This window comes from Nanorana parkeri, unplaced genomic scaffold (assembly GCF_000935625.1).
Source record: "Nanorana parkeri isolate BGI_ZX_2015 unplaced genomic scaffold, ASM93562v1 scaffold899, whole genome shotgun sequence".
NCBI classification, from domain to species: Eukaryota; Metazoa; Chordata; class Amphibia; order Anura; family Dicroglossidae; genus Nanorana; species Nanorana parkeri.
This window is the reverse complement of record NW_017307167.1, coordinates 368,573-378,640: the sequence shown is the minus strand read 5'-3', so window position 1 is coordinate 378,640 and position 10,068 is coordinate 368,573. Positions and strand designations below refer to the sequence as shown.

Genomic DNA, 10,068 nt, shown 5'->3' with positions numbered 1-10,068 from the left:
TTTTTTATTAAATATTTTTCTTTTTTACTTTACTTTTAGGGGCTTAGGGGAAATATTGGGGGTCTAAACAGATCTCAGATATTTGCCTTTTAAAATAGAAAAAGAGATTGAGAACACAGAGCCCTCTATCTCTTTTTCTGTATCCCCTGTTATCAATGAACAGGAATCCTCTATACTGAGTGTTCCTGTTCATTCATAGCATGATAACATAGTATGTTTACTATAACTATTGTACAACTATGAATGGACAGGAGGTGATGTAGCGGTGAGGGGACTTCCCATTCATTCATAATTGAGGATATAGTAATCATACTCTGTCCTCAATTATCTACAAATACTCAGTGATCACTGACTGCTTGTACCCGTTCTCCTCTGTCACACGCTGTCACAGGAGGCTGAGTGAGCGGTGTATGGAGGAGAGCTCAGCCTCCTGTGACAGTGCGGCCTGTCTCCGCCCACACACCGCTCTGCCGATCTGTGACAGGAGGCTGAGCGGTGTGGGAGGAGAGACGCCGGACGCTCACAGCGCTCGGCCGGCTGTCACACTTTCTTCCCCCCCCCCCCCGCTGGGACACAGAGCAGCGCCTGTGGGAGAGGGAGGAGGAAAGAAAGCACGGATGCGCGCGGGAATCGGTAGAAAAATGACACTTTCGGCATTTAGCCAAAAGTGCAATTTTCGGCCGATATGTTTCGGCGGCCAATATATATCGGTGCATCCCTAACTGATACAATTTTTTTGGTGTAGACTACGAGTACCGGTATTTATTTTTTTGGGTACTCGCCGATAACAAGTACCAAAATTGGTGCCTTGTGCCCCAATTATCATGAAGGCGGGCGGCGGATCATGACCCGTAGCCTGGCTTCCTGATTTCCTGTGAAGCCGGTGTTCAAGAGAAAGAAACCGGCTTCAGAGGCTACCTAGCTTCCTGACCAATCAAGAAGACGTGTGGCGAGTCATGATGTCAACCCGCTTCCTGATTGGCTAGGAAGCCAGCTTCACTTTTTTCTAGGTAGCATGGCTTCCTGACCAATCAGGAGGCCAGGACATGAGTCATGACGTACCACTGGGCTTCCTGATTGATTAGGAAGCCAGGCTGCCTACCAGCAAGTGAAGCTAGCTTCCTTGCCAATCAGGAAGTCGGGCGTGAGCAAGTCTGAGGTTTGAATCCCTTGCCCGGGTCTGAAAAAGGCTTGTACCCGGGCACAGGATTCCAAACCCTGACTGTCCAGGTCATTACAGTATGGGTGGCAACCCTAGGGACTACGTGGCTGTATGCCCCCCTGCGCTCACCCGCACTGCACGTCCATGCGGGTGAGCATACTCGTACGCTGACAGGATGGATCCTGTCTGCGTCCGAGCCAGGAAGCACGCACCCCTACGGACCTGCACTTGAGGTGAGCGTAGGGTGGCGTACGGCTGCGTAGTCCCATAGAGAAGGGGCAATCAGCGGCAGTGAATTAAATTACAAGGTCCAGTAAGTAAAATTTCCATCGAGCAGAAGTCCGAATCGCAATGCGGACAGAACAGTCACTCAATCTGTGTCTATATCGCAGTCCACCATTTAGGCTGCATTCACACAAGCAGCTGCACTACAATGCAAAGTTTTATATCACCTTCTTTTTTTTTTAAATGTTGCTTATCTATTGCAATCACAAAGGGGATAAGCCCCTATGTGACAGCATTTGGAAGTGACAGGTTCTCCTTATGGAGACATCAGGGATCTATTAGACTTCCGATGTCTCCCCAGTACCTCCAACACAAACGATGAAGCACAGAAATGTACTTCATCTTCTGTTTACCCAGCACTTCAGCCGACTCTGACGGATCTGATAGAGGAAGCATGCTTCAGTGATCACAGAGCAGATCGGGCAACAGACATTCCCCAGTCTGCTTTCGCTCTCCATCCTGTCACTGTGTGCCGTGGTCCTAGGCCCCCCAGAGGAGTAAGGGACCTGAAAACCACGCAGGGGGGATGGTTGCGGGGGAGCAGCACAATAGCAGCCTACTACACAAGTGATCTGGGTGGCTGAACAGCTGCCTAGATCACTTTTAGCAGCCAATGACTGAAGCAGAGGGGGGGTCTGTGCTGGGTTATGGCTGGCAGTGGATGCACCGGCCTAGGATAACCCAATGCAGGTAGGCGATCACGGTCCGGACAGAACTGCCACCTGTTCTGGTATTGATAAATCCCCCCATTGTGTTTTATACATTTTACTTGATATGATGACAAACTACAGGCCAATTATTTTTTTATGTCTTTGCAATTTGCCTGCACTGAAAATGCACCTGGTGACAACAAGTGATGGTAACGTTGTATGCTCTGGTCACCATCACCTGTGAAATCAATGGATGGAAAGGCAAATTTACTTACTTAACATCATATAGGTGGTTTTTGAGAACCTTTAAAATGATGTAACTGAATAAACCTTGGCTGTATACCTGTAACATATTACTTATTATGATCCAACAGATTTATTTTTACTCATATGATGTGTTCCATAATGCTGGTTTCCCTGAAGACCGGATTGCATATGTCTCCTTAGGAGTTGGGAGTTTTGAATTTGTCTCAGCTATGATCTGTGTAAGTTTCTTGATAAAAACCACCACTGATTTCTATTCAGCTAAAGACACTCATAGGGTCATGGAGAAAAACCTTTAACAAGGGAAATGTGGGACTGCCAGAGTGAAGTCATAACGTCTGAACTACATATTGAACAAGGATAGTGACACAGGAGGTAATTAAGAGTTCAGCAAAGACATGATATTTACCTGTCTCAGTACAGGTTTCCATTAAAGTGACACTAAACGTAGAAGTTAAATCTTAAAAATGCATTGAAGTATTTTAACTATTAACACATGTATCTTATTTGTGTATCACTCAGCTGTAGATCCTTAAATCATCTCTGAATTGGTGCTGACACTGTCCTTCCTTCTGGAGGGTGGCTTCTTTTGTTCCCTATGGTCCCTGTGTGTGTTGTAAAGTAGCCACCGCTCCAAGCTTGCTTCCGTGATGGACTAAAATCTCAATACAAATTAGTAAACTAAACTAGAGATTGTAGTCCATAACAGGAATGAGCTTGGTGCGTTGGCTACTTTACAACACACACAGGGATCATAAGGAACAAAAATAGCCCCCCTCTAGAAGGAAGGACAGTGTCAGTATAAATTCAGGGATGATTTGAGGATCTACAGTTGAGTGATACACAAATGAGATATATTTTTGTTAATAGTTGGGGTACTTAAATGCATTTTTAACTCCTGAGTTTTGTGTCACTTTAAGATACTGCTAAAACTATAACCATAGCAAAGTATGTGACTTCTGTGGTGCCTGGCAGCTTATAAATCCCAGCACTGTCAGAATGCATGATAATGTATTTAGATTGCAATACCATTTGTGAAGATTTGCTATGTACTGTTGTACTTTTTATCCGGCACTCCTGTACCAACAACCTCATAGCTGTATATCTGCAGTGTGAGATCTAAGGCTCAGCTGCCTCTGACTGCCAGCCCTTGGAGATTTGGGGTGAGATTGGGTGATGTCTCTGTTGTTCTCATTGGAGACTGATATGAGGAAGCAAAAACCCTGCCTCTAGATGGCTCCGTAGAGACACACATTGCAGAACAACGCATGGTAAAACATTGATGGGGAAAGACCAGCTGCAGGGGGCTACAGGCAATTTTGGTGACTCTAAATAGCTAATATGTTGCGCTAGCCCAAAGTGAACTGATAAACAACGTGGAATCTCCTCTATACAAAATTGTGATATGTGTATCAATTAATGAATATAATCAAATATAGGACAAATGAATAAATCAAGTTCCGTGAAAATGTAAATAAATGAATATTTGATTAATTATACTGTGTGTGGTTGTTTATTCAGTTCCTAGTGGGTGTAGGGTTATAAATCAATGGGTGCAATGTGAATGAAATTTTGTGTGACAACTTGTGAATAAATAACTTGTTCCGTGAATGTGTGAAATAAATAAATAAATAAATTATTCCTGAATATACTGTGTGTGATCGACTAATCAATTCCTAATGAGTGTTTAGTCAATCACACACAGTATATTCAGGAATAATTTATTTATTTATTTCACACATTCACGGAACAAGTTATTTATTCACAGGTTGTCACACAAAAAATTTTCTATTACATGGCACCCATTGATTTACAACCCTACACGCACTAGGAATGAATAAACAACCACACACAGTATAATTTATGAAATATTCATTTATTTACATTTTCACGAACTTGATTTATTCTTTTCTACTATATTTGATTATATTCATTAATTGATAGACATATCACAATCTTGTATAGAGATTGTATATCTTGGCCTAGCGCAACATATTAGCTATTTAGATTCACATGGGTCACACCACACATTGTTGCAGCTGGTAAATTATTAGACACTATATTGCTCCTAGCGCAACTATTTGGTTTTTTTTTTACTCAATTTGGGTGACTAGTCCTTGCCCCTCTGCCTGCCTTTTTGAGCACAACTTCCAGAGTTCCATTCCTCTTTAAAGTAGCAAAATTAGAGGTGCACCAAAATAAATTTTGAAGCCGAAAAAAAAAAATTCCGACCAAAACCACATTTTTTTTAACCTTTTAAAAAAATATATATTTTATTTTTGTTTATTTATAATTTTTTTAAAAATATTTTTATTTTTTAACTTTAATGTGGTGGACTCTGAGAAATATCAGGGCTCTAAACAGACCCCTGATATTTCCCTTTTACAATAGAAAAAGAGACTGAAGACACAGAGTCATCAATCTCTTTTTTTGCAGCCCCTGCTATGAATGAATAGGAAGCCTCTATACTGAGTGTTCCTGTTCATTCATAACTTCATTAATCATAAGTGAAGATAATATGTTTACCATGGCCACAATCATGAATGAACAGGAAGTGATGTAGAGCACTTACTGTTCATTCATAATTGGTGACAGAGTAAACATATTAATTCATAGAAATTGTGACTGCGGTCAAACTGAAAAAGCAAAAGCTGGCTACTTTTGTCTAGTTGTCTAAATGTATAGCAAAGTCATTGGGGTTGATTTACTAACCTTATAAACACGCCACGAACAAGTATACACCTCTGTAGTGTGTGCATGATCTATTGGTGGAATCTAAACACCTTTGTAGTGTGTACACACCCAGCAGGTGTGTTGTGCAAAGCCCTGCATGAATTGCAAGGTGATGTTGTGTAAATTAGCTCAACGTTGTGTTGCTTGCGTTGATGAATGCAGGAATGTAAATGCATGAGCTAACCATTTTTGTCTAAACTGTGAAGCAGCATTATATATGCATCATGTGCATGATTTTTCCATATATGGCATTAGTGGAAATATGCTTTTAGAGACTTGCATGCCGCTATTAGAGCGGCGTGTAGCCTATGGCGCATGCTACATGATGCGCACGTACGTAAATGCATAGAAACGCGCCATAACGGCGTGAAAATGTGACACGTTGCTCGTGTTTGGTTGATAAATACGTTTTGCTGTGTAAAAATGCACACGCACCTGGTGCGTGTGTGTGTTTAGGTTAGTAAATCACCCCCATTGTGTCAGTTGTTGTAATGCTTGTTTAATAACTTTATTCCCCAGAGCCTACTTATTGATCGCTTCGGAAGGAAGGCTCTAATACTTGGAGGTTACAGCCTTATGGCTTTGACACTCGCACTCTTAACCGTGACTCTCTCCATGCAGGTAAGACTATCACAGGGGAATGAAAAATAAGTTACATCTTCTCTGTACATTTCAGTGTGTGCTTATTTTCATGTTGTAACTTTGTACTATTTCTTATGTAATTATTTATTTTATTAATAAGTTGTTAGACATTGAAGATAAATCAATTAAATCTAACTTTTCTGAGTTAGAAAAACCATTATGGCTTGTGTCATCCTATCCTAGTGTCATAAGAACAGTACTACTACTGCACAGTTAAAGCAAAGCTAGACTTAGGGAACTTTATCCTTCAAACAGTGTGAGGCAAGTCAGTTCTCAATGGTAGGGCACTTACAGTAAGCATTCTGCGGCAGCTCTTTTGCCCAGGCATATTGTTTCCATCAGCCCTTCCGATTCCAAAATCTTGCCCCCGATGACATGCTCAGTGTAATCCAGTTAGCAAAAGGAGTGGACATGGTATGCCTATCAAACTCCTGATAGTTACATGTGATGAACTACTCTGCTGCTTCTCGGTCAGGAATTATACGCTTAAAATACGTAGGGATGTAGAATACGTTATAAGCAATTCGCCATTTGCCCTGCAAAATTGCATGTGCATTTGATCTGTGCTAATGAAAGCAAAAACAAATAATATTAGCATTTTTTTGCCCAGATGGAATGTAATTTCAAGTAAATACACATTATAGCCACTAGATGGAAATGAGGAGCATAAGAAATACGCCTAAAAAAGTAGCTATTCTGTGGTTTGAGAAATGATAGCCTTTGAAAAATGCTTTTTTTTCACAACACCCTTCCCCTAAAATGAAATAATCCTTTCTCAATCTTCATTAAGCAAAAAATGGCTGAAAGCATAGAAAAACATGTTACAATTTGTTACACAGAACCAGTTGACAGTTACAGGTATAAATGGGCTGTACACTAGCCAAGAAAGACTTCCTTTAATAAAAAGCAGCTCATACACGGGCATATACACAACCCGCTAGGCTGACCAGTAAACGTGGGATATTTGTCAGAATTTCTCCAAAACTAAGAATGGCCTAATCTTTTGTAGGTTCAGGCAGTGGCAGGAGGCCAGACTTTCCCAGATCTTCCCCGTTATATCAAAGAGAAATTGTAAGTCAGAAATAAGGATGAAGATTGTGTCCACTGCTATCATGGGTTTCGAGCAGAACTCTGTATGATTGAAGTTTGCGGTCCTGGCAGATAACATTTTTTCTAACCATAATGCACTGCCTGGCCTTTGAACTTAGGTCAGCTGGTCTAGAAAGCCAAAAAGGGGTTTTTGGATAAGTCAACTTCCTCACTATAAAAGGGTGAGGTCACAGCAGCCATATTGATAATGTGCTTTCAGTTAAGGTACTTGAATGCATTTTTAAGATTTAATTCCTGAGTTTATTGTCACTTAACTGAAAAATACAACATAGGGAATTTATTAAAACTGGAGCAGTTGTCTATGGCAACCAATCAGCTTCTGTCTTTCATTTTCAAAACGTAATCAAAGAAACTACAGATAGAAGCTGATTTGTTACTATGGGTAGCTGCTCCAAATTCTGTATGCTCCAGTTTTTATAAATTCCCACCAATGTAACAGCCCTGTTATGACCTTTGATCTGTATATGTTGTCAGTTAAAGCAACCTCTCAAGTGAAAAAAAAAAGGTTTTTGTTTTTTTTATTTGTTACTATGTAACTGTATTAACCCATATAAGATATAATATTATTATTATATATGCAATGTTTCAAATGTATTTTTTCTAAAATAAGAAAATCTATTGTTTACTCTTAGACGTTACTCACAAAGGCAATATGTGGAAAAATACAACAAGGGCCTATTTATACATGTTGTCCCTCAAGATTCAGACAATTGTCACCCAGGATTCACATATTTTCCCAATTAAATTAGAAAAATATATGAATCTTTGGTGAATGTTTTCTTAATCATGGGTGAAAATATTCATACTGTAAATAGATCCCTATTTGTTCCATTCAACTTACTTCCTGTATCTCACTCTTAGAAAGTGCATTTGTTTTGTATAATGTAATACAATAATATTGTATTCCTCTTGTAACTTTTAGAAAGCATATTTTTGGATGCCATACTGCAGTGTTGGACTAACCTTTACATTCATTTTCCTCTATGGAGCTGGACCAGGTAAGTGCATTTTACTTTCTTCATAATTTTTCATCTAATCTTTTATGTAACTTATATATGCTGATTTCTTTGCAGTATGTGTGCTCTAGTTTATTTAATTCAGTGACTGCAATAAAATGTTCTAGTAATATGTACCTAATGTTGGTAGATTATACAATACAGCTAATACCTAACTGAATTCAAACCCTACAACAAATATAGTGACTTAGCTTCTCACCTTTTGCTGAGATAATCAATCAACACTTTCCCTTGAAATCTTTCCACATTACATAGTATACAGGAGGAGACAAAGAATAGGCGGGACATAACATACAGTTTGCATGTTGTGGATTAGCATCCTGTCTTAATAGATATCATGGGGTAACCACTATGGAAAGTTGTATGGTTGTTCAGTTTAATAAACAGATTCATTTGTGATGCTTATTCTAATAGCAACAATTATTTCTAGTGGTAACAATGTTCACATCCTCAGAGCATGTTTTTTCCCTGTGATGGGTTTGTTTATATTTTAAACCTATTTCATAATGCATTGGATTCTTACAGTCATATTTTCTTTCACAGCTGGAGCCACCATATCTACGTGTGTAGAAATCTTTGCACAGGCTCCCCGAGTTCCAGCCTTTGTTGTCTCAGGAGTTTTCAGTTGGGTTGGGCTCTACATCCTAGGGATGGTTTTCCCATATATTGTGGTAAGTCTCTTTGCTCAGTTATTCAAAACTCTCTTTTGTAGCAGTCAGTTCCACTTCACTCATATATGTGTTATAGAACCTCTTACTTTAGGTACCCAATGGAGATGAAATTAATAACACACCAGCATCTTCTCTAAATTTTAAGATGAACAGGGTGTCAATAGATGACCATAGATTACTTGATAAATGAAATCCATCTAATACCTTTAAGTATCAAGTTTTATAATTGATCCATGCACAGGTGAAAAACTGATAGACACCTAACATGCCCTAATTATCATACAAATAAATTCTGTGACACAATTAACAATCTCTACACGCACAATCGGCAATAATTCACCTTTCTTTGAACAAAAGGGAACACACTTTTATTACATGTGCACTACTTATGTCGGTTGCTGAACCAAGGAGAATGTTCACAGCGGGTCCAAGTGGTGCTCTCTATTAACTAGGATTGGAAGATTTCCCCCAACCTGTCATTGCGTATGACTGATCTATCTGCTTGTGGCCATACTAAACTAATTTGCTTATCTCATTTACTTACCCCCTCTTTCTCTTTTAATTCTTCCTCTTCTATTCTCCATTTTTTCTTATTATTATTCTTTCCATTCTATCCCTCCTTTTTCTCCTGGTTGTCAAAACATTCCTTACTATACTAGGAAACTCACATTATCTTCTTTGTTATACCCATTGGGATCTTAATTTATGTTTTCCAGGAGAGTCTCCAACAGTTCTGTTTCCTCCTCTTCATATTTGTTATCCTTCTTTTTGGAACTCTAATATTCTTTATCGTTCCTGAAACCAAGGGAAAAACAATTGTTGAAATCTCACAGGAGTTCAACAAGCTGAACTTTAGGAGGCAATACAAAGAGGACAAGCCAAGCATGAGCCCAGAGGATATCCAATGTACCAGTTTGTGAGCAACCAGATTCAGCAAGATAAGAGCGAAACACAGAGCAGAATCAACACTACTGTACCTGGAAGGAACATATAGAGTGAAGAGCCAGAGCTAAGGACAGTTGGAAGGTGAAGACATGGTACAGGTTAAAGTACAAGAAGACATGTAATGTTCTTTTGTATTATTCTATGTGCTTGACATCTGGAGACAGGACTTAGCAGACATGTTTGTTTCATAAAAACTGTATATTCAATTTTTAGCAGATCAAAGATGATTTTAGCTTCATCCTAAAAAAGTATCAACATAACATAAATTGTTATGTAGCATGCAGGGTACATACATTGAGCAGTTTATATTGCCACCTTGGGTTTACCATAGTATGTCACATCTCCTTTCTTTTAAAGCAAAAAAAATTGAATAAGTAATAGCATAATTAAAATCTTAGCGCTTATTTATAAATCAAGATGTTAAAGTGGCTTAGCTACTACACCAAATGTTGTAATCCACATTTTGGTGTTTTCTAGTGTCACTACTATGGTGCTTTAACATTAGATTTATTTGTGGTTTCTTAGGCCCACATGTGGATCTGATGTGTCCTCTACTTTGTCTTAACTTTGTCTTAAAGCATGATGTGATG

General features: G+C 39.1%; 1 protein-coding gene across 2 annotated transcripts in view; it reads left to right on the top strand.

The window, feature by feature from the left end:
* Positions 1-9,489, top strand: part of LOC108794808 (solute carrier family 2, facilitated glucose transporter member 11-like) — a 23,635-nt gene extending 14,146 nt beyond the window's left edge. The window contains exons 8-12 of one of the 2 annotated variants that reach the window (XM_018565910.1): positions 2,472-2,582; positions 5,614-5,715; positions 7,769-7,844; positions 8,406-8,533; positions 9,250-9,489. In XM_018565910.1, coding sequence (XP_018421412.1) covers positions 2,472-2,582; positions 5,614-5,715; positions 7,769-7,844; positions 8,406-8,533; positions 9,250-9,453 — 621 coding nt within the window. In that variant the 3' untranslated portion in view covers positions 9,454-9,489. Of the gene's footprint in view, positions 1-2,471; positions 2,583-5,613; positions 5,720-7,768; positions 7,845-8,405; positions 8,534-9,249 lie in introns of both variants that reach the window. The other variant, XM_018565912.1, reaches the window with a different exon arrangement.
* The last annotated feature ends 579 nt before the right edge of the window (positions 9,490-10,068 follow it).